At 66.5% G+C, this 24,349-nt stretch overlaps 1 protein-coding gene across 1 annotated transcript in view; it reads left to right on the top strand.

Moving 5' to 3' along the window:
• The window catches only part of Nfatc2 (nuclear factor of activated T cells 2), a 66,141-nt gene extending 52,398 nt beyond the window's left edge, over window positions 1-13,743 (top strand). The window contains 1 exon segment of the mRNA XM_048349627.1: window positions 13,466-13,743. Coding sequence (XP_048205584.1) covers window positions 13,466-13,521 — 56 coding nt within the window. The 3' untranslated portion in view covers window positions 13,522-13,743.
• The last annotated feature ends 10,606 nt before the right edge of the window (window positions 13,744-24,349 follow it).

The raw sequence follows: 24,349 nt of genomic DNA, 5'->3' as shown, positions 1-24,349 counted from the left end.
CTGCAAACTGACAGGCCGCTCCTCCGGTGTCGTCGTCCGTTAGCTGGAAAACTTCAGTAAAGGGAGCCCTGCCCGCCCCCACAATGGCAGGATTCATATAGGGAACACAGGATGAATGCCCAATTCTTCCCTTTCATTTTCCATTTTTAAAAATAATGAGTTGGTTCATTGACATCCCCTGTGGTGATCAGTTTGGTTGTTTGTGAGGTTTAGATTTTTTTTTTGATACCATTATGCATTTAAGGATAAGTGATGCTTTAAGAATCAAATGCGCTTTTTTGAGCAGTGCCTTTGTCCTTATCGCTTGATGACTGTGAGTAATGACTTCCTCTCCTTTCTCCCTCTGGCTCAGCGTGGGCTGGCACGGGGCAGGAAGGACACACGGACCGGGGGCACCCCACCCTCCTCTCGTGTGTGAAGGGAGACGTCGCGTGCTAGCTGGCGGAGCCGTTCCAGCGCCTGTGGCCTGGTGGCCCCTGATAGGTGGGACCTCCTAACGGCTTCAGTCGGCAGCCGGGGAAGGCTGTGTGCCGACGCGGGTGCCAGGCCTCGGGAGCCGACACCCACAGAGGACGAGACACATGCTTCTCCCCTCACGGAACAGGGCAGGCACTCGCCGTTGCTGGGGCCAGGGAACCTCGCCTCATCTGTCTTACCACAGTGCCATCCTTAGGGTGGCACCTCTGGCTACACTGTCCAGAAGAGAGTGGGAGGGAGAGTTGTACTCCCGCCTTTAACTCATTTAACTGGCATAACCTGTAATTCCCTTGGCTATAGCTCATTGGCCAGAGCCTTGTCATCTGACCACCCTGAGTCGCAGAGGGTGCTGGGAAATGTAGTTTTTGGAGTCGCACCACCCCGTCCTATGCTCAGTTACCTCCAGTCAACCCTGGAGTCAGGACAGACAGCTTTCATATATTCAGGGATTGCTTCATTGATCCTTCAGGTGTTGATGGAATACTTCCTGTGCACTAAGAACCGTTTTTTTGGCCTGAGGAGTGGCAGGAGACGAAACCCACCATGCCTCTACGCAGCCACCCTCTAGCCGGGAGAGCGAACGCTAGATGAACCCATCTCGCCATGTCAACGGCAATAAGTACTAAGAAAACCAAGGCAGAACAGGGAAAATGACTGGTGTCCCTAACCCAGGCGACCCTGCTCCTTGAGCTCAGTGCTGGAATCCTGCATGCTTTCCTCCTATCCGTTGGCCTGAGACAGGTTCTGTGGCGTGGCGTTTGACGCGGGGGGTTGGATGGCTCGGGGCTGGGGGGCCTCCCCTGTGCTGCGGGGAATTGGGGTGCAGCTCGGGCAGCTCCCCACCCCTCCCTAACCGGCCAGGGCCACCTAAGGTGTCTCGAGCGATGACCGTTTGTCCCCAGGGACAGAATGACCCTGGTTGGGGCGACTCCAGGAGCTGCGGGAGGGGTGTCCAGTTCTGGTGGTAGCGGCTTTCTGGTGTCAAGGGCCTGTGGGGCCACGGAGCCGGGCAGAGGCCGCCTCTCGGCCACGCACGGCGGCCAGGAGGCTGGGGTCCCCCCGGCGCCCCTCTGCTCCTTTATGCGGTGGCTTCTGGGGACCGTGTCCCCAAGCGGCTCCTGTTAGAGGAAGCCTGGCTGGAGGCCTTGGGCTCGTCCTTGCTCTTGGTACTGGGGGAGGCGTATGTGAAAAGCCTCGTGCGGATTGTCACACGCACAGACACCGGGACTGCTGCCCTGGACGGCACTGCCCAACACTTGCCTTCCAGGGCAGCAGGACCCTTCCCCTTCCCCTCCCCCTTCTCCTTCCCCTCCCCCTTCCCTCTCCCCCCGCTTCCCTTCCACCATGCTCCCCGTGTGCAGAACAGAGTATGGACCCTGGGATGGATTTTGTGCCGTCACTGGGACGTAGCAGGGCCCCCCCCCGCCCCCCCCCCCACAGCTACACACCGCTCTGCAAGTGTGGGGAGCTATGCCTGGACAAGGTCCACCCCTGTCCCGGGTGTGGGCTGTGGGTTCGGCTCCACCCAGACCTGCTGGAGTAGACTCGCTCGTGTGAGGCTCTGGGCAGGAGGCCTTTGTTCCCGACCCCACCGGGCTTGGCCAGCTGGGCTTCTTCCCGGCCTGTCTGCAGGTCAGCCTGCACCCACGTCTGCCAGGGCTTATGTCTTCTTGTCCATCCGTCCCTACAGCCCGCGCCCGCCATGATGTCAGGCTCTCACCCCAGCGTGGCCTGTTCCTGGCCCTTGTCGGGCGCCTCGGCCTTAGACGGCCGCTTTTCTAGCCACAGGGCCAGTGGATGTCCCCGGGTTGCGTTCTCTGCAGGATTCTCTCCAAAACCTGCTCGCTCACCACCTGCTCTTTGTGACGGGTGGCAAGAGTCCCCTCTTGTGGGCACCCAGGCCCTCCAGCTGTGCCCCCCCACCTTGGGAACCCCCCGATCGATCGATGCCTGCAGGCCTGAGGTTCCCCAGTGGGGGTGGGCCTTGTGGGAAGGGAGCTCCCCAGCTCCCGCTCTACCCCAGGTGCTGGCAGGGAGGGCGATGTGGTGCCGGCTCTGCGTCTGCCCGGCAGGCCCGTGGCCCCACGCGTGGGGGCCGCGTCCCCAGCCTCCTGACGGCGCAGCCCGCATGGCTGTCCCCCGGCGCCGCCTCTGCAGGCCCACGGCCGCGCGACGCCCTCGCTCCCGGCACCGGCACCACGCACGGCTCCCGCCCGCTCCGTCCAGCCTTCCGTCGCCATCCACCTGCCGGTGCTCCTGGTGCCCCGCTGGGTCGGGCAGTGCATGAGAAGTCTGGAAGCCCCTCGGCCCCTCACCGACAGCAGCCCAGGCCCGGCTGCCCCCCCTCGGGGGTCGGCACCTGGGGACCCTTAGAAGCCGGGCTCTACTGGGGGAATTCTGGTTCCATCCAGCCAGTCAGGAGGCGGTTTCACTTCCTGTCTCTCACGTTGTCATTCTCTCTCGATGAGCTTGCTGAGCACCTGCTGTGTGCCCGGTGGTGCCCTAGGCGCTGGGGATGCGGCAGAGGGGAGGGGGAGGCCCCTGCCTCTGTCAGCCTTTCGCAGCCACGAGGGGCTGGTGTCCAGACGCCCCCTGCTTCAAGGTACAGGGTCCTCCCAAAGGTCAGGACCTGTCCATGCCCGCGGGGCTCACTCTGCTCCACCAGCCGGTGCTCACTGGACAGCCCGAGCCCGCTTGGGTCGATCCTGCACTCTGCACTCAACTTGGCGGCCTGCGGACGCAGCCCTTGGCCAGGCCCCGGCCCGCAGCTCCGTGCTGGGCGGCGCTGGGGTTCTGCGGTCTACACGCGCCAGGCGGGCTGGCAGGAAGCCGAGGCAGAGAGGATGCTGGGATTCGGCCCCGGAGGGCGGGCTGAGCCGCCACGGCGCCACGTCACCGTGCCACCAAGCACAGCCCGCTCTGGGGGCGGCTCCACCACCTGGCTGCCGACAGATCTGCCCTCCCCACCTGCTAGCAGCCGAGCTCCCGCAAGTTAGCACCTTGGCCTCTTGCTCGAAACTAGAGTCACAGAAGCGTTAAGTCTACTCATCCCGAGAACCGGCGAGGGTTCGGGACGCGGCTCGGTGAAGTGTTTTTCCAGTAAGCCCCGAGTCTTTGCTCAGAAAGCGCCGCCCGGGGGCTTCTGGGACCTCGGGCTCGTGGGGCGGGTGACTCAGCCCAGGGCCGCCGGGGCACCGGGTGGGGAGGGCAGGGCGGGGCTGCTAAGAGCAGGCTGACCCCAGACGCCCTGCGCACGCACACGCAGCCCCCCGAGGTGAAAGTGGCGTGCAGGAAGAAGGTGGACGGGCGTGAAATCAGTTCATTGTGTTAACCCACGTCCTCCGTGCCCCAGGCCAGGACCCACGACTGGCGGGCAGCAATGGCCGCTGGCGCTTGCGGCTTGCTTTTCCTGTTAGCTCTGCATCTGTCCCATCACACGGATGGGAAACACGGAGGCCCGGGGACGTGGCGGTTGTCATCTGTGCGCAGAACGCCGGCCCGCAGCCCGGGCCCTGTTGGCCCGGTGTGTCCGCTTGGCCCGGCGTGAAGCAGACCGCGGCTCAGCGCCGTCGCCCTTCCCAGGGGCACGGCGACGGTGGAAGGGGCCCCGAGGCACCAGAGTCCAGTGAGGGGCAGAAGAAGACGGGGGCGAAGCGACAGGAAGTGTCTGCGCCACGGAGCCAGACCACGGGAGGGTGCAGCGGGTGGCGACGCGCGCTGTGGAGGGCTGGCCGGGTGACCCTGGGCAGGTCACCTCGCCTAACCACACCGATGGCTGACCCCCGCCACGTGACCGCGGCCCGCGGCACCCAGAGAAAAGTGCTTTGGAGGGTCGTAGAAGCCAGCTCAGGCTGTGGAACAGAATGCCCCGAGCTAGACCTTGGGGTGTAGAAGCCAAAGTTGCCTCCCACATTTTGGCGGCTGGTCGCCCAGGACCAAGGTGCTGGCCGGGACCGGGTCTGCGGAGGACGTGCTGCTTGTCTCCCAGACGGCTGCCTCCTCACTGTGTCTGCACGTGGGACAGGCCGGCCGGCCGCAGCCGGGGTCTCCTCTGAGGGCACCCCGCCCGCGCGCACACCTGACCCCGTGTCACCCGCAAGCCGCCACCTTGGGCTCAGGGCTCGGGAGGGACGCGGTTCATTCTCCAGAGCGCGAGTCATGGCTCCGTCCCGGGGCACTGTCACACCCTGAGCCTCCAGGGTGGGGCTGGCGGCTCTCAGGGGAGCTTGGAGCCCTGCCTGGACCATCCTGCCGGGCTGCGGTGGCTCCTGCCGGGGTCTGGAAGGTGCGCGGGAGGTGGCGGGGCTCAAGTACCCGCTGGGGATTTACGTCTAGCGCCCTGGACAGGCAGCCGGTGGCGGGGTGGGAGGGGGGTGAGGGCACTGCCCCAGCCTGGGGCCCGCGTCCCTTGGCTCCGAAGTGTTGTGAGTGTGTCTCTGGGTGTCCTGTGTGGTGGGGGGCCCTGCTGGGAGCAGGCCGTGGCGCACGAGAGAGAGAACAGAATGACCTAGAAGGTGGATTTAGGGCAGGATGAGGCTGGGCCAGAAGAGGCCGAAGCTACCAGAGAGCTGCTCTCCCGAGGCCAGGCCTGGTCTGAGGTTAGGGACAGCCACCTGTCTGCTGCCGCGGGAGTCCCCCCGCTTCTCCTCCCGGAGGTCCGCTTCCCGCCGGCCTCCGCTCCCCCCCCTCCGCCCCCCCAGCCCAGCCCTCTCTCAGGGTACCCAAGGACTTAAGCCCTGGTAAGCCCCCAGCCCCGCCCCCCAGCAGAGGAGGGGCTCCCCTGACCCCTGGGCTTTAGTTCAGCCCCCCCTTCGTGGTCTAGGCGCTTTGTGGTTTGCACGGCGGCCGAGGGCTTTTCCGCCACCTCTGTGTTTAAGGTGACCTCTGGGGAGCTGCCGCGTGGGTTCAGAGGTCGGGTCAGCTCCGAGGAGCTGATGAGGGACCAGGGGGCAAAGCAGATGCCTGCGGCGGCCGCCACTGCCTGGAAGAGGCGGGCCTGGGGAGAGACGGGGAGCTGATGCAGATGGGGCCGGCGAGGCGCACCGGGCCAGGCCGACAGTCGATGGACACGTGTCAGGAGGCGGGGAGCGCCACGACCCCCCCAGGCCCGGCCTCCCCCACCTGCGGGCCTGGGAGCCACGGCGCCGCGTCACGTCACGCAGGGCAGGCGGCCTGCATCCGGTGCTCTCCTAGCTACCGGCAGAGGGGCCGGGCCGAGCCTCGCCCGCAGCCTGGGGAGGGAGGGCCGAGCCTCGCCCGCAGCCTGGGGAGGGAGGGCTGAGCCTGGCCCGCAGCCTGGGAGGGAGGGCTGAGCCTGGCCCGCAGCCTGGGGAGGGAGGGCCGAGCCTCGCCCGCAGCCTGGGGAGGGAGGGCTGAGCCTGGCCCGCAGCCTGGGGAGGGAGGGCCGCCGGGGCGGGGACTCGGGCGCTGGGGGAGGTGTAGGCCAGTACAGCGACCGGAGCTGCGCCCTCTCTGTCTTTGGAAGAATTTGCAGATGGCCCCGGGGCTGTGCAGTGGTGCTGAGGCTTTGTCTGTCTGTCTGTCCATCTCCGCTACTTAGCAACTGCCTGTGACACACTGGCCAGTGGAACTTGTGTGTGTGTGTGTGTGTGTGTGTGTGCGCACGCGCACATACTGAGGCTAGAACTCAGAGCCTCAGTGCTGCCCCTTAGCTTTTTTAGCTCTGCCATGCACGCCGTGGCTCCACTTGTAGCTTCCGGGTAGTTCACTGGAGAGAATGAGACTCGTTGACTTTTCTGCTCTGGCTGGCTTTGAACCTCAGTCCTCAGATCTTGGCCCCCGGAGTAGCTAGGATTACAGGCCTGAGCCGCCAGCACGCAGCCTTCGTGTGTGTGTGTGTGTGTGTGTGTGTGTGTGTGTGTGTGTGCTGGTGTGTGTTCTGCGTGGGAGGCTCGACGTGGGACGCTCGGCCTCCTAGGCCAGGCTCTCCCTGGGGAGCCGCGCCCCGGCCCCTCGGCTCTGAGTCCGTCTGTCAGCCCGGGCCTCCCTAGCTTTGTCAGCGCCCCCCCTTCCTCTGCCTCCCGGGTAGCTGGGGTTCAGAAGTGCAGCTCTGCGCCCCAGCCCTACTTCCTGTGTAAACACAGGGGAGAGCTGTGCAGACTGCCACCCCCGTAGCTCCAGAAACTTCTGAAGTGAGTCTGCACTGTCTCGGAGCTCCCGGGCCTCTTGAAGATCGTCCACACTTGAGGGTCCCACCCCGTAGAGTTGGGGCTGCCTCTTGCTTCTGGGCGGGGCTGAGGGGCCGTTCCCGCCCCCCTGCTCCCCTCCCCGACCGGTGACCCCGTGAGAGTGAGCATCTCTGGAGCGCGGGGCGGGGGCCAGGTGCGGGGGGGGGGGGTGGTGCTGGCCAGGCGCTGAGCTGGATCGGGAGAAGCTCCTGCCGGGCCCCTCTCCTCTAGCAGCAGGGGTGCAGCTCTGCACCCCAGCAGGAAGCCGTGCCCTCACTGTGGCAGTCTGCCTGCCATCTGCACGCGGCTCTGCGGCGTTGAGAAGGGGCGCCGACGCTGGGCGTAGAGAGGGCACCCCGAGGTTCAGCGTGAGGAAGGGGAGGCCTTGCTCCGGCCACACGCACAGAGGTCACAGACCCACAGAACCCCCCCCCCCCCACGCAGCACCCTGGAGCCGGCTCTTGGGGTGACAGGTGACCAAGAATGGGAGCCCTGTGCCGTGGCCGAGGCCCCGCCGGCCCCCTGGCGGTCAGGCTGGCGGTGGATCGGGGAGCAGTTGGGTGGAGACAGGACCTGGCGGGCGGGCGGGCCCCCTCCTCCCTACCGCGGAACGAGCAGGGCGGCGGGCGCACCGGGGGGAGGCTGCTGTGGGCCCGGAGCCGGCCTGGGCGGCGTTACATCCGGGCCCCCATGGCCCCTGGCCGGAGTCTGGAGTTGGGGGGTGGCCACGGTTGGGGGTGACCTCTGAAGGCCGAGGGGGGGGAAGCATCTCACAGCCCCCGCGTGTGGAACACGCCGTTCTGTAGCACAGAGCGGCGAGGGAGGGCCGTCGGGGCCAGGTGGGGCCGTGTGTGGGGGCCGAGCGGTTGGGCCCCCCGGCAGAGGAGGGGGTGGGTGGGCCCCGCAGAGCTGCTAGAAAGATCTCAGGATGGCACGCTCCCCCCTCACAGGTGAGGTTTGGGACCTTCCCGTGCCTTGGCTTCTGTGGTGCTGATGCTGTTCTAGAATCTTCTCCACATCCTAACCAGACGTGCTAGCCTCCCAGTGTCCAGCACCGCGGGCGCCCCGCCAGCCAGCGTTGGTGGGGGGTCTGTGCCTGAAAGACGCCCTGGTTCACCGGAGGCGGGCATGGCGGGCCGCGCCCTCGCGGGAGAGACAGACGCAGCGCCTTTCTCTCTCTGGCCGCACTGGCCTTTGACCTCGGGGCGCCCCACGTCCAGGGCAGGCACTCTCCGCGGTTGGCCTCCACGTCCCGCTGCAGCTGGGGGGGGACAGGCACTCGCCACCCACGCTGGGCCCTTCCGGATAGCGTGGGGTCTCAGGAACAGGTTTGCCCAGGCCGCCCTCTAACCGCAGCCCTCTCCATCTCAGCCCCCCACGGGGCCCCCGTGCCCGGCGCTCGGAGTGCATTGCTAAGCAAGAAGCTCAAACTGGACCCTGGCCTTAGCGCACAGCCGTTCAGAGGAGGAGGGGGTGGAGAAACGGGCCTAATACGGGGGAGACTGATCTGCCGCCGTTCACACTGGAGAGGGGATGGCGGGAGGCTTCTAGAACAGCGCCTCGCGCCGCTTTTCTCCCGGGGATTCCTTGCTCAGACTGGTCAGAAGCTACGGAAGAAGCAATATTTCTGTTACCAAGAAAATGCAAAAAGTGCTCGCAGCCTTAGGAGCGCACCTGCCACCCAGGGGCCACCGTTAGTAAGAAGGGTCAGAGTGCACCCCCGCCCCCCCACAGGGCACCTGTCACCCTAGCTCAGGAGGCCACCATCTCGGGATTGCGGTTCAGAGCCAGCCAGGGCAGGAAAGCTCATGAGACTCGTCATCTCCTATGGACCACCAGGAAGCTGGAGAGGAGCTGTGGCTCGAGCAGGAGAGCACTGGCCCTGAGTTAAAAATGTCTCAGGGAGGGCTGGGAATATGGCCTAGTGGCAAGAGTGCTCGCCTCGTTCGTATACATGAAGCCCTGGGTTCGATTCCCCAACACCACATATATAGAAAAACGGCCGGAAGTGGTGCTGTGGCTCAAGTGGCAGAGTGCTAGCCTTGAGCAAAAAGAAGCCAGGGACAGTGCTCAGGGCCTTGAGTCCAAGGCCCAGGCCTGGCAAACATAAATAAATAAATAAACAAAATCTAAAAAATAAAATCTCAGGGACAGCGCCCAGTCCCGGAGTGCAAGACCCAGGACCAGTACAGGATGTGGAGGCTTGCCCTGTGGCTCCAGCCGCCCCCAGTGCCCGGCCCCACTGCACAGCCCCCGTCTCGGGGGTGAAGGAGTCTGGCGGCCATGTTGAGGTGGCCCAGGACGTGGGGCTCGGTGGCAGCAGGCAGCGTGTGTGCTGCGTGCTCGAGCCAGAGATGCCGGGAGGCCGGCCGAGGAGTTGGGAGAACGGCAGGACAGCTCAACCGTGATTTTCTTCTCAAAACTGGTTTTGCACGTCTCTTTCAGAGCTGATAGACACACACCTTAGCTGGATACAAAACATATTATGAAACAGAAAGACTGTGATCTTTGATCCATGCAATCAAAGTGAAAGGTAATCGATATCTTCTTCTCCTTTTGTCTGCTGGTTGTGAGATTGCTTGCCCCTCAGCTTCCTTCCGGTAACAGGAAGTGGGCCAGCCTGCCGGCCGGCCTCCTTTCTATGGGGCTGAGCGCCAGGTTCGGGGTTGGGGGGCAGAAGAGGGTTGAGGCTGGGGATCTGCATGCTGACCTAGGGGTCCCACCACCCCACTCCAGCTCTGGCCTGCAGAGCCAGTGCAGCCGTGTCCCCTCGACCCAGCCCACAGAGCTTTGGTTTTGGACTAGTGCTCCTGAATGGCTGGCACGAGGCAGCGGTCTGCCAGGGGTGGGAGGCTGCCCCCTGCCCAGCAGGAAGCGCCCAGGCACAGGCCCTGGACTCGGGGTCTCTTGCATTGTGCTCCCAACACTGTTAATTTGCTCCTTGGTTTCTGGATTTGACATGAGGCTGACTTTCCCATAATGCTTAGCTGCCTTGATGGACATGAGCTGCTGGGCGGGTGCAGAAGTCAGCGGCTGAAGCAGACTGGCCATGGGAGCTCCAGGTGGGACCTTCCTGTGCCTTAGCTTCTTAGATGCTGATACTGTTCTAGAATCTTCTCCACATCCCAATCAGAACATGCTAGCCTTGCAGCGTCCAGCATGGGGAAGCCCTGGCCAGCCGGCGTTAGTGTGGGGTCTGTGCCTCTGCCTCCCTGGGCCCCCAGGTCAGTAAAGGGGGCTTTGCCCCAGAGGCCAGGCCCAGAGGCGCTTGGCCGATTGACACTGAAGCCCAGGAATAGTAGTAGCCCTCGGTGGCTGGGCTGGCAGGCGGAAGCGTGCCCCCCACTCCCCAGAGTGAGAGTGACCGTTCTGGGGCTCAGTCCCACAGCGGAGAACCAGGAGTCGTCAAGGGCCCTGAAATGCCCAGGCTGGGCCGGAGCCCTCGGGAAGCAGCCGGGACCGGGGCTGACCCAGCCTGTCAGGTCCAGGGCCCCGGCCTGTCACAGGGTGGCCGACCTTTCTGCAGAATCCGTGAGGTGGGGCCAGCTGGCTCTTCTGGAAAGCTCTTTCCCAGTGGTCCCATGTGCCCAGAAGCCAGAAGTTACTTACCAAGAGAAAGCAGAGCCTGAGCGCTCAGATGGTGTTTGGTGAGATGCGAGCACAAGTCCCAGGGAGCCCCGCCCAGCAGCCTCCTGTGTGGGGCAGGGGAACGGTGTGGGGCAGGGGAACGGCGGCGTGGGGCCCGCCCCGGCCTCCAGAGGAAATCCCCCACCAGCAGGGAGAGCAGGAGCACCACTGCGGGGTGTCACCAGGTGTCACTCGGTCCTGGCCCAACCGTGGGGGTCTTGGGAGTGACTTTGGCAGGACAGCGGGTCCCCAAGCCGCTACTTTGACTTGGCCTAGAGTGCAGCCCCTCCCCCGCCCCCACCCCGGCGGGAAGGCTTTCTTTCGGCGGGCCCTGGGCTCTGGTGGGCACTTGCCAGGCCATAGAAAGCAGGTGAGATTTGGGAAGGAAGGCCCGCCCTTGCAGACTGGCCTGCCCAATGTCAGCACAGAGGCTGCCTGGCCGTCCCCCAGCCGTGTACAAGAGGTAGCAAGGGCCCGGGAGCCCCAGAAACAAGGTGGTAACTGGGGATCAGCCCAGGCCACAGAACTGAGGCCCAGCGCAGTGAGCACCGGCTTCAAATTCCCATCTCCCTTGGCCTCAGCGGCAAGAGACCGCGTGTCTCCACTTCCTCCCAGCTGTCCAAGGAGATGGTCCTCGTGCCGATGTCCCGGGGCAGCCGTCCCGTGTGTCCCTCAAACGACAGGAAACCCGGCTGCGGGCGCAGGGCTCCGGCGGCGGGCACCGCGGGCCTCCTCGGAGCTGCTGTGCTGGCTTCTGGGGTGGAGGCGGGCAGGGCGAGGAGGCAGCTGCGGGGAAAGGTGGTGTTGGAGGGGTGGCGGCCGGAAGGGAATCGAGATGGGGCGTGAGGGTCCCCGCGGGCACCCGGGTGCGGGTGCAGCGGCAGGAAGGCCCGGCGGCTGGTGGAGGGCCGCCGCTGGCTCAGGTGTGCGCGGGGTTAGTGGTCACTCAGCCCTCCGAGTCACCCTTGGCGGCCACACCCGCCCCCGCAGTGGGCCTTTCTAAGCGGGGCCAGGGCCTCCGCACACTTACCACGTCCGGGGCACAGCAGGGCACGGAGCCTTCACGGGGGGGGGGGGGGGGGGGGGGGCGTGGCCACAGGGCGGAGCCAGGGAAGCGTGCCCCACGGGAGGGGAGGGGGGCTCACAGGTCCTGAGGGGCCCTGGGGAGCAAGGGGGGACCGGCCACCGCAGGACCCAGGGGAGAAGAGGAAGGGGGAGGTGACCCATGGCCGGCACCCTGGGGCCTCGTGAGCTGTGGAGCTGGCTGGGCCGCCCCCACCCCCCAGTGCCCTGCGTGGGTGCCCTGCGTGGGGACGCCCCGCAGACAGGACATGCGCCTGAAGGCGTGGCAGACAGAGAGCCCAGGACTTTAGCCTGCAGGGCTCAAATGTCTTGCTGTTCTAGAACATTCTCCTCAGCCATAGGCGGGGGAACACACTGAGGTTTCCGTGGGGTCTGTGGGGAGCCTCAGGGCCACCTGAGCCACCTCGGGCAGCGTGCAGGCCAGCCATTCCCTGACCGGCCCGGAGGCTTCCCCCGGGGGCGGGGGAAAGGAAAGGCGGCACACACACACACACACACACACACACACACACACACACACACACACACACACACGCACACACACGCCTGTGAGCAGGCGAGGCCTCACCCAGTGCCCACAGCTCCGCCCAGCGGAGGCCGAGCCCTTTCCACTGAGGACGCCGCCTCCCCCGGGGTGGGAGGACAGGAGGCCGCCAGCATCCAAAGCTGCTCCCAGGCCCCTTCTCCTCCCAGCTGCCCGGGCGGGGCTGGGGGCGGGGCCGGGGCGGGGCCTCGCCGGGAGGGGCGGGGCCTGGGCGGGGTCAGGACGGGTGGGCGGGGCGCAGGCCGCTTTCTCCCCTCCTGCTCGGGCTCCGGGTAGCCTGCCTGCCGCGCCCAGCGTGCCGGCCCGCGAGTGGCGGGGTCCGCCTGCGGGGGTCCCGCGCAGAGCCCCATCCGCCCGGGAAGGGCCCCGCGGTGCTGCTTCCGCGCCGCCGTGCTGACATCCCGGCCCCACCTACCGCCCACTTCCATCATGCAAACAGCATCAGGGCTCTGCTGGCACAATCCCAGCCGAAAACGGTGTGCAGACGGGAAACCGAGGCGGGGTGCCCAGCAAGGGACCCTGCCTCTCCGTCCCCCTCCCTGGAGCAAGCGCTCGGCATGCACCTGTAATGGTGAGCCACGCCCGAGCGGGTGTGCAACGCATCAGGGCTGCCGCGGCCTGCTAGTTCCTCACCGCTGTGCACGAGTCCCAGGCCACGTCCTGTGAGCCTCCTTCACACCCGGCGTCCGCCTGGAGGCCTGGAAGGAGACCCAGGCGTGGAGCGGTCAGGGCGCACGGCCACCGGCAGGAGCTGAGAGATCTGCGGAGCCTGCTCCCCCCCACCCCCCTCCCCGTCATGAAGGTCCAGCTTGAGCAGGGGGGAGGCCTGGCGGCCGGTCAGCCCTCACAGGCGGCGTCCCGCCCCCAGGACTCCAGGATGGCTCAGAGAAAAGGCGAGGGAGCCCGTGGGAAGAACTGCGCAACAGAACCAGGAAAGGCAGCAGGGGCTGCCGCGAGGGGCCCCAGAGGGGTCCTGCTCCGCCCGGCCCAGGCCTTCCCAGCCTCCGCGTGGCTGGAGCTGAGGGCGTCGGGGCAGCCTGGGGGCAGCGCAGGCTCAGCCCGGGACCAGCCCGGGACCTCCCAGCCCCCCTGGCGAGCCCTTGCAGGCTCCAGAGGGCGGAGGGCGGAGGGCGGAGGGCGGGCGGGAGGGCGGGCAATGATCGTGTTGATGTGGGTGGCCAGTTGACGCTGGAGCTCGCCCTCTGTCTTTCCGGGGTCCCCGTATTTTCGCAGGCCTGATGGGTGCCGGGTATTTGGGGGCTGTAGTAATCACTGAAGTAGTTTGGTCAACACAGAAACTAAAAGACAAGGCAGAGAGCTGCCAGGCCCGCCGGGGGCTCCCGCCCGGCTCCGCCGCCGAGAGCAGGAGGCCGTGGGTTTTCGTGAGCGGACGGCAGCACCGTGTGGGGTCTGGAAGAAAGGACTTCAGCTATTTCTGGTGTTCCAAGTTCTCAGACGTGAAGGCGCACTCGAGGTTCTAGAAGCTAACCTGACACGGGGTTCAGGTCCACTCACCCCTCCACCTCTCTCCCTCTCTCCATTTCAGTTAATGAAATTATCAGGAAAGAGTTTTCAAGACCTCCCACCAGAAGCCAGACGTAGAGCTACAGCCACCGTGCAAGACATCTCGGCCCGCCCCTCCGCTGTCGCCACGCCCGGATGGGGGGCGTGGCCCTCTGTGGGGGGCCCTTGCCCGCTAAGCACCGCTGTGCCTCTCCTTCTCCACGCGTCTGAATCCCAAAGAGCATCCGGCGGGTCGTCATGGCGACCGTCCATGCAGCGCGGACCAAAGCGATCCCGAGAACCACGGGACACGCCGGCCGCACCTGACGCCTGAGGGCGGTGACGAAGCCCTCGGCCTCGCGGCGTCTGTCCAGGTCACAGAGGCGGCTCCTGTGCCTCGTGGAGGGTGAGGGCCCACGAGGCCTGCCTGCAGGCGGAGCCCACCCCCACCCCTGGGACGTGAGGCAGCGCAGGGACCTCCCCCTCCTCCTCCTGCTGCTCCTCCTCCTCCTCCTGCTCCTCCTCCTCCTCCTGCTCCTCTCCTCCTCCTGCTCCTCCTCCTCCTCCTCCTCCTCCTGCTCCTCCTCCTGCTCCTGCTCCTGCTCCTCCTCCTCCTCCTCCTGCTCCTCCTCTCCTCCTCCTCCTCCTCCTCCTCCCCCTCCTCCTGCTCTTCCTGTTCCTCCTCCTCCCCCTCCTCCTCCTCCTGCTCTTCCTGTTCCTCCTCCTCCTCCTCCTCCTGCTGCTCTTCCTCCTCCTTCTCCTCCTCCTCTTCCTCCTCCTCCTCCTCCCCCATCCTCCTCCCCCCTCCTCCTCCTCCTCCTCCTCCCCCCTCCTCCTCCTCCCCTCCTCCACCTGCTCCTCCTCCCCTCCCCCCCCACAGCCTGCCTCACCCACAACTGGCCGCAGTGAACACGTTTCCGAATGCTCGCCTTCCAACAAGAAGTGCCTCACCCGACACCACGCCTTCTGGGCGGCACTGAGTCGGGACGGCGGGCGCGGGGATGCTGGAGACGGAGGCCTGGCGGCCAGCTTCCCTGTGACCCCACGGCCCGCGGCCCCCGCTCGCCGCCCCCCCCAGCCGAGGCCGAAGGACGGCAGGAGGTCGCAAGCCTGGGCACCGGAGGCCGAGACCCGCGGCCAAAGGGCTCAAGCCACCCAGGTGCGAGCGAGAGGCGCCATCGCCGTCCCCGGGGCTCCTGGGCGCAGCGCCCGCCCGACCGCAGCGCCGCCCCCGCCTCTGGACACGCTTCCGCGCCCGCGGCCTTCGCTTCTGGGGTGGAACCCCGGCTCCCCCCCCCCCCCCCCCCGCCTCCACAGCCCCGCTGCTGGCGCCCTGGGCTCTGCACACCCAGCCCTCCATGCTGGCAGGAGGGCTTGACACGCGAAGGGCTCTGTGCGCGTCGATGCGGACAGGGCGGGCTGGGGTGCGTTCTGAGCCCTCGGCGTGCCTGTCCCTCGTCGCCACTAGTTGTATTTGCTGAATTCTCGGCCAGCAGCCTGGGCAGAAAGCCACGGCCGCCACGTTCCCGGCTCCCGGGGGCCTTCCTGCGCCAGCCTCGCCTGCGGAACAAGCAGCAGGTCAGCCGGAAGCCGGGGGCTGCTGCCGAGTGCTCGGTGCTGAGTACTTCCTCGTCACGAGCCTCCACCCACAGAGCAGCTTCTCTCCGGGGAGGAGCGGGGGGACGCGCGGCAGGACTTCCCTCGCGGGCTCTCCTCGCCTCTCCCAATGCGTTACCCCAGTGCCTTCCGACGCCCTCGCCAAGCGCCCAGCCCCCTGGCCCACGGCGCCACGGGCTCAGGCGCCCGCCCTCTGCCTCCTAACTGCACACACGTGTGTGCAACGCACACGCGGCCTCTCTCCGTCTCTCTCTCCTACACTGTGGTAGCCGGATCGCGTCGGAAGCCCCTTCATCGCACAGCAATAGCAAACGGCACGGGAAAGCGCGAGCATCCGCGAGACGGGGGGCAGGCGGAAGCGCTTCCGGAGCACACCGCGCCCCAGGAAGTGTGCTCAGCTGGGAGTGGCAGGAGGAAGTTTTGCCCAGAGTCACCCCGTGCGGGGCGTGTCCAGTGTGGGCACGGGCGGTGAGGGCCGTCGGGGAGGAAGGAGGCAGGGGTGCGGGGCGGGGGGAGGCGGGAGAGTTGCACACGCGTGGGGCTGCGCGGGAGGAGTTCCTCAGTGAAGGGCTGCACGTGCTTTGTCCGTGGTCACGGAAATCCGGAGCGGACTGATCCGCTGTGTTGCTGAACATAGTATACTTAACGGAGTTTGCGAGTCTTCCTGCAATGTATGCAAGTGCTGCTGCTTAATAACATACATATATACATATGTATACATACAGCAACCCAAATTAGTTACTACCTTGTTAAATTTTATTTTCTTACCTGTATTTTTATGCTTTTTATCTGCCCTCCGCCTATGGCATCCTGTTGTTGGAATTAGAAAATATTTATAAATGATCAGAAATCTTTTTAAGTGTCTATTTTTACATACATGCTTTTCCCTTAAGAGAAACGATATATTCTTGAAGGTGTCGTTGTTGTTGTTGTTTTTGGTTATTCGATCATTCCAGGAAACCCCAAAAAAGCCCCACCGCCAAGGCTGTTGGGCACCTTGCTAATGGAAATTACTTCAGGCCAAGAAGGGGCCCTGGGGCTTTGTGCAAAGGAACCTGCCTTCCTCTGCAGCCCCAAGCCGGGGTTTTGTCACTGAGGAGAGCAGTTGGACATAAAGGACCTGGCAGGTGGTTTTGATTTAAACGGGGGAAGCATGGAAGCCTGCTCCTGAGTGGTCCGCCTGGGCCCCTGAAGGCAGGCCCGCAGCCGAGCCTCGGCAGGTGGCTCTCGGGCCTCACAGGACGAGTTGGCTCTTTCCCTGCTGTGACCGGCGTGTGTACAGCCAGCGCCGGGCCCCAGCGAGTGTCACCCATCCTCGGTGGGGTCTCACTGTCACTTTGGACTTAATTTTCACACCACCAGCACTTCCCACGAGCTCGCCACTGTTCGGAATGGACCGCTTCACCACCACGGGCTCCTGTCTCATTCCCAAGAGGCTCTGGGCTGTGACAGGCCGGGGGACCCTTGGGAGCCGGGTTGGAGGGGACGGCCCCGTGGAGACCCTGCCGGTCTGGGGACGGCATCGAGGCCCGCGTGCCCTCAGCCGCCGGCGGAACCAGCGATTTTCCTTCAGCCACGTGCTGGAGAAAGGGAATACTGCACGCACCAGCTAGAGTTACAGCCTGCAGTGCCGTCTTAATGCAGCTTGTTCCAGAACAATCTCTGGCAACTGCTGTGGAGGTGCTTCCCTGCGCCAGCCCCTGCAAAGCCACAGAGGGGCCCGGGGAGTCGCGACAGGGTCTTCACGTGGCTGTGGGTGGACCGGAACACACTCCCCCGGATGAGGTGGGTGCAGGGATGCTGTTTCCATGACAACAGGTACGCCCCGCAACCTGATTGGCCTGCGCAGATGTGGCTGTAGGCCCACAAGTCCAGCGTTGCCCTCCCTGCCGCCCTCCCTCCGAGGGGGGGAGACCGACGCCCAGGCTGACCACCGCCCGACACGCCGGGGGCTCCGACCGTGGGACATGACGACTGTTGAAGGACCTCGGGATCCGCCCCATTCCTGTGCAAGCCATTGCTCCTCTCCCGTTTCCGGTAGTTTATTTTTGCTAAGTGTAAAGTATTTTTATACAGCTTGTATTCCGATACTTCAGCAATAAACCTTGCAACGCAGCCGCCCCCGGTGTCTCCCTTTGCTCCTCGACGCTGGGTGCTGGCGTGGCCTGCCGATGGTTGGGGTTCACCCAGCAGGGACATGCTCCGGGTGTGTCCTGTGCCCTTTGCTCCTTCGCCTGGGAGCCAGGCTCCCCCCCCCCCACCCGTCACCGGGGACCTGGGCTCAGCGAGGGGCTGACTGCGCCTCATTCCACACGGAGGCCCTGCGCGGCGCTGCTCAGGAACCGTCTGGTGCCACGGGGCGCGGCTGGAGGACAGTGTTCTCAGCCTGCGTGGACCGGGGACACCTGAGACCTGGCACCTGTCGCTCCATCGCCCCCCCCTTACCCTCCCTTCCCTGTTCCCAGGAACCTCCCTCCCCCCTCCCGCCCCCTCCCTCCCCCCCTCCCGCCCCTCCCTCCTCCCACCCCCTCCCCCACCCCCGTGGAACCGGAAGCCTCCTGCCAGCCTGCGCCCTCACGGTCTGGATGGCGGGGTACCCCCCCCCCCCCCGCCTTGTCCACGCTAGCTGGGCTTGAGGGCAATGCAGGGTGCGGAGCTGCGGGGTGCGGAGCTGCGCCCTCCCCTGGCGGCCGCTGGCGTTGCGCAGGCGCTGGCCGCCCTCTCCTTCCCAGAGCCCCCCCCCCCGCCCCCCCTCCAGCCGCCCGGAGCTCTTCCCGGTCCCTGAACTGTTCCAGCCGGCCTTCTAGAAAGCACCAGCACCCGTCCAGCGCACACAGCACAGCCGGCCACCCCCTCGCCAGCCGCGGCCGGGACGCCCCCACCTGGCGTCCAGTGGTGACCTGCCTGCCCGCCCCCCCGCCCCGGGGTGCCGCCCAGGGCTCTGGGGGGGAGGGGCGGGGGGGCAGGTGCCCACTGCTGCTTGTGGGGTCACTGGGACGCTCCGATCCCGGGGAGCGCATTTGAGGTTCAGGGGCAGGTGAGGGGCAGGATGGACAGGGACACTGGGGGCCCCCGTCCCCCCCCCCCCGCCACTGCTCACGCTCAGCACGGTACAAGGGATGGTGGGGCCCCAGCCGGGCCTCCTGCCTGCAGCCACGCCCCGACGACACCACGGGGCCCCGCCCCCCACGCCCCGACGACACCACGGGGCCCCGCCCCCCACGCCCCGACACCACGGGCCCCGCCCCCCACGCCCCACGACACCACGGGGCCCCCGCCCCCCCACGCCCCGACGACACCACGGGGCCCCGCCCCCCCACGCCCCCCGACGCCCCGACGACACCACAGGGCCCCCGCCCCCCACGCCCCGACGACACCACGGGGCCCCGCCCCCCCCACGCCCCCCCCACGCCACCACGGGGCCCCGCCCCCCACGCCCCGACGACACCACGGGCCCCGCCCCCCATGCCCCGACGACACCACGGGGCCCTGCCCCCCACGCCCCGACGACACCACGGGGCCCTGCCCCCCACGCCCCCCCCACCACGCCACCACGGGCCCCGCCCCCACACGCCCCCGACGGACACCACGGGCCCCGCCCCCCACGCCCCGACGACACCACGGGGCCCCGCCCCCCCACGCCCCCCGACGCCCCGACGACACCACAGGGCCCCGCCCCCCCACGCCCGACGACACCACGGGGCCCCCGCCCCCCCACGCCCCCCGACGCCCCGACGACACCACGGGGCCCTGCCCCCCACGCCCCCCCCCCGACGCCACCACGGGGCCCCGCCCCCCCACGCCCCGACGACACCACAGGGCCCCGCCCCCCCACGCCCCGACGCCACCACGGGGCCCCGCCCCCCCACGCCCACGAGCCCACCACAAGGCCCCGCCCCTCTCCCCCCCCCACGCCGGCTCTGCGTGGACCTCGAGCCCCCTCCCCCTCCCCCCTCCAGTCCCTCAGGAGGTTCGGGAGCCCCCTTTCCGCACCTTTCCCCTCCCAAGGTGGTGTGGGCCCCGCCTGTCACAGCCATCAGAAACAAGACCCTCCCCCTCCCCCTCCCCCTCCCCCCGCAGAGCCCGGGGCCTCCGCCCCGCCCCCTCCCGGGTACCGCGCGCGGGCACGCACGCACACGTGCACACGCGCACCCCCTCCCCCCCAAGTGCGCGCGCAGAGCCTCCTGGGCACAAGTTGGGGCCCCCCAGGAGGCCACGGCAGAGAGGAGCCGGCAGCCCAGGGCAGCGATGGCGCCCACGGGCGGGAAAGGCACGGAGGGGGTTCTCCTGAGCATCCAGGGGGGCACGGCCCTCGGTCCCCTCCACTCGGGGCTCCAGAAGTGAAGGTGCGGCCTCTGTGCTGCGAGGACCGCGGGGGGGGGGGGGGGCAGGCGCCCGCCTTGCCCTGGCCATGGGCAGGAGCTGGGCGCCCGGCCAGGCGGGGGGCCTCCCGCCGCACCCCTTCTCCCCACCGCCACCCAGATTTGATGAGGGGGGGGCGCTCTGGGTCAGAGCCGCCCCGGCCGCTTATCCGCTCTGGGGTGAGGCTGAGGGGGTTGGGGGGCTGGGGGCGCGTGGCTCTGCTGACCCACCGCGCCCGCCCGCATCCGGAGCGCAGCCTGTCCCGGGGGCGGGGCCGCACCCCCCTCACCCTGAGGGGAAACTGAGGCTGGGAGGTGCGGCGTCCCCCTCTCCCACGGGACAGTGAGCCCTTGCTGTTGTCACCGTGGGGGGTCCTGGCACCCCAGCGGCCGCGGGGGGGCTGCACGCAGCGATGGGGCCCGCGTCCCGGTCCCTCCTGCCTGGCACCCGGGGGCGGGGGGGGGGCCCCCATCTCCCCCGGCGAGTGTGCAGAGGGGGCCTGGGGCGGGCACGGCCATCAGGCCAGCTTTTGAGGAAACGGCCATGAGACCCCAGGACCTGCCCTGGCGAGAGCTGCCAAGAGCTGCCAAGCACTGCCGGGCACCGGCCCGCCCGGCCAAGGTGGCACCCCGAACCTGGGCCCCCGCAGAACACCGGGCTTCCACCCCAAGGACGGGGCGAGGCGTCTGGGGAGGACTCCGGTGGAGCCACACTGCCCCCTACAGGAGACGCAGAGAGAGAGGGAGGGAGGGAGGGAGGGCGAGCAAGAGAGAGAGGGAGAGGGAGGGAGAGTCTGCCTGTCTGTCTGTGTTCCAGTCCCGGGGCTTGAACTCAGGGCCCGTGCGCTGCCCTGGGCTTTCTGTGCTCCAGGTTTGCGTTCTTGCACTGGAGCCGGGGCTCCGCTCGTGACTCCGCTTGTGGTTCATCGGGGTGAGAGTCACGCGTGGTCCACGCTTCGTCCTCACCTCAGGCTCCGGGGTTGCGGCCGGGGCTCCAGGCCCTGCGATCGCTTGTTTTCTAAACCAAGTCCTCTCAAGTCAGACTTTCGGGGCGTCTGCCCTGCTCCCCTGCCCCGGGCCTGGCTCTGGGACCGCCGGTTTCTCACCCTGCAGCAGGTTCAAAACCACTCACGGGAACCGCGCCACCGCCGCGTGAGGGCTCTCCCCGCTTCCCTTCCACACCGGGACCTGAGGCCCGGGGAGACGCGCGTCTGCCCCCATCATGGGGGGGGCGGTGCTCAGATCCGAGGAGAGGGGGGCCCCGGTCCAAAACCGCGCACGGGCCGCACCTCTCCCCACAGCGCTTGTTGTTGTATGGGGTTTTGTTTTTGCTGGATGTAGGACTTGAACTCAGGCCCCGGGGGCAGGCAGGACATCGGGCCACACCGCCCGCTCCGACACCGGCCTGACGGCAGCAGGGCCTTGGGGCGCTCAGTCCACCACGGGGGTCCCCCGCCAACACAAGGCCCGGGGCAGAGGCCCCGCTCCCGTGGCCACAGCCAAGGGAGGCCGGGAGCGGCTGTTAGAAGCTTCCGGAAGGAACTGAGCAGCTCCAGAGCTAGCCCGGGACATCACCGGACGCTCCCGGGCGTCTGACACGCGTGGTCCGGGCGTGCATTTGGATTTAGATTGGCTCGCGCTGACGTGGTGGGGGAGGGGAGCTCCACGCGTGTTCAGTGTATTGATTATCGATTCCAATCCGTTTCCCCCCCTCCCCGCCCCCCTCCCCGCCCCCCCCCCGCCCCTTCCCCCGCGCCAGTGCCGACCGGTTTCCTTGTTCTCTGCCCGTTGTTTCCAGTCATGTGCTTCCGCCGACGGTATTCTGCCTCCCGCACCCCCTGACAGAGGGGGCCCCCCACCCCACCCCACCCCACCCCACCGCCGCGGAGATTCCCGAAGGATCCTTTGGTGAGGGAGACAGTGTTTCACGGCGTGGCATTTTCCACGCGTGAGCTTTGTGGGGGGCTCACAGTCTTTGCAGTTCACAAGCACGTGCGTGTGAGCTTTCAGATGGGGGGGGCTCCGTCGCGCTCTGGGGACCCGTGTGGGGGGGGGGGGGATACACACCCCGTCACCCCCAGGGGCGGGGCCGGGGTGAGGCCTGGGGGCTGGGTGTCGGGTCTCAGCTCTCCGGTTCTCTCCGGCTCCCCCTCCTCCGCTCTCTGCCGGGCCCCTCGACGCCCCTTCCAGGCGTGCTGACCTCCGACCTCCCCCCACGGGGTGCGCACGCGTGGCGGCGGCTGGGCGGCCCCGCGGGGCGCCTTGGCCCCGAGGACCCCGGTGGGGAGGACGCGGCAGAGCAGCAGCGTGGACGGGGGCGACGCCGGTGGGCCGGGCGGGCGGGCTGGGGGTGTGACCCGGGGGTTCCGGCCGCGGCCCCCGCCGCGTGTCCCCGTCGCAGGGGATTCCTGCGGCGCTGGGGATGTCTGCACGGTGACGCGAGTGTTTCTGAGCCCCGAGTCGTGGGGCAGCGCGCCATGGGGCGGCCTGGTTTGGAGAGCGGGGGGGGGGGGGGGGAATGGGGGAGATGGGGGGGGAGGCGGCCGTGAGTCAGCGGCCAGAGCATTTGAATGAAACAAAGACACCACAAGCCGCGCTGCGGGGACGAGGGTGAGCTCGCTGCGGCCCAGCGCCGTGACTCACCGCCGGGACCGCCAGACCCTGCGGGGGGAACCCCAGACGGCAGCCGAGGCCCCGGCCCGAGGGACTGCCCCCCCCCCCGGGGTTCTGGGGGCGGGGGGGGAGGGGAAACGATGATGCAGTTTGCCCGTCTCCAGTGCTTCCAGTCTTCCCCTGTCCCCCCGGGCTCCGGACCCCGCATCCTGGCCCCCGGGGGGGGGGAGGGCACTGGGGCTCCCCTTGGAAACGCTCTGCCTGCTGAGGGGCTGAGCCCGCAGGCCTGTGTACCCTAGGGGCAGGTGGACGTGACCCACAGACCCCAAGGGTTCTGCTGTGACCCCCCCAAGGCGGCCAGGCCGCAGCCACGACTCCCACCCAGGGCTGTCAAGAGGCCTGGCATTTATGGAAGGAATTGGGGGGGCTCAGGCCTGTACCCCTAGCTACTCAGGATGCTGGGAACCACAGAACTGGGGTTCAAACGCAGCCTGGGCAGGAAAGTCCTTGAGGCTCCCTGGGTAGTTACAACGCCTGCCCCAGCCGTGAGCCAAGGGGGAGGAGGCCTGGCCGGCGAGCACAAAGCTGCGCGTTCAAACCCCCACCGCGGCCACTTCCCCCAGAGGCGAAAGCTGGAGCCGAGCATCGGGTGACCGCCGCCTGGCCCACGACGCAGCGGGGCAGGGTCGAGCCGTGAAGAAGAGGGAATTACGTTTCTGCCAGGAAGATGGACGGGAGATGGAGGGTGTGTGAATGTTCTAGAAGCCATTAGAGAGAGAGATGATGGATAGGTAGATGATAGATAGATAGATGATGGATGGATGGATGATGGATGGATGGATGGATGGATGATGGATGGATGGATGGATGGATGATGGATGGATGATGGATGGATGGATGATGGATGGATGATGGATGGATGATGGATGATGGATGGATGGATGGATGGATGATGGATGGATGGATGATGGATGGATGATGGATGGATGGATGATGGATGGATGGATGGATGATGGATGGATGATGATGGATGATGGATGGATGGATGGATGATGGATGGATGGATGATGGATGGATGATGGATGATGGATGGATGGATGATGGATGGATGATGATGGATGGATGATGGATGGATGATGGATGGATGGATGATGGATGGATGATGGATGATGGATGGATGATGGATGGATGGATGATGGATGGATGATGGATGATGGATGGATGGATGATGGATGGATGATGGATGGATGGATGATGGATGGATGGATGGATGGATGATGGATGGATGATGGATGGATGGATGGATGATGGATGGATGGATGGATGATGGATGGATGGATGGATGGATGGATGATGGATGGATGATGGATGGATGGATGATGGATGGATGGATGATGGATGGATGATGGATGGATGATGGATGGATGGATGATGGATGGATGATGGATGGATGGATGATGGATGGATGATGGATGATGGATGGATGATGGATGGATGGATGATGGATGGATGATGGATGATGGATGGATGGATGATGATGGATGATGGATGGATGGATGATGGATGGATGGATGGATGGATGGATGATGGATGGATGGATGATGGATGGATGATGGATGATGGATGGATGGATGATGGATGGATGATGGATGGATGGATGGATGATGGATGGATGGATGGACACGGCTGGTAGGTAGATGATGCAGATGGATGGACGGACGGACGCCGGGTGCATTTACACAAGCACCACCCTGTGATAGCGAGATTGCTCGATCCCGGCACACGGAGCCGTCCTCTGAACGCTCCGCCATGCCGAGCGGGAGAAGCCCCCGCCCCGCCCCGTCCCCCGCTTTCTGTGATCAGCGCCCCTCCCACCTCCCATCCTCTCTGTCCCGACCTCCCTTCTCCGCGGGTGAGTGCTCCTCCGGCCCCTCCTCCCGGCAGAGTCCTCCCACCCCTGCTCCGAGGACTCGCCCCGCCCACCGGCGCTGCCCACGGCCACGCCCACCCCTCCCCCTCGGCCTCGCGTGTCCGTGTCACGTGGAAGGCGGAGGTCTGAGGGTCACAGTTCAGAGCCAGCCCAGGCAAGAAAGTCCAAGAGGCTCAGAGCGCGCGAACCGCTGGAGTGTCGGGGTGCGCGGCGGCTCGCGCGGTAGAGCAGAAAGAACGAAGCTGAGGGACGGCACCGGGCCCCGAGTTCGAGCTCCCGCCCACCAGAAACATGAACCAATAAGAACGAGACAGGTGTTTGTGCTGGGTTTTCTCTTTATTTTCGGATGGCCCGCGGGCAGCAGGATGAAGGACCCCCCTCCATCTCCACCCCCCTGGCCTGGGCT

This window comes from Perognathus longimembris, chromosome 6 (genome assembly GCF_023159225.1).
Source record: "Perognathus longimembris pacificus isolate PPM17 chromosome 6, ASM2315922v1, whole genome shotgun sequence".
Classification (NCBI taxonomy): Eukaryota; Metazoa; Chordata; class Mammalia; order Rodentia; family Heteromyidae; genus Perognathus; species Perognathus longimembris.
The sequence above is the reverse complement of the archived record's forward strand: the minus strand, read 5'-3'. Positions and strand labels throughout refer to the sequence as shown.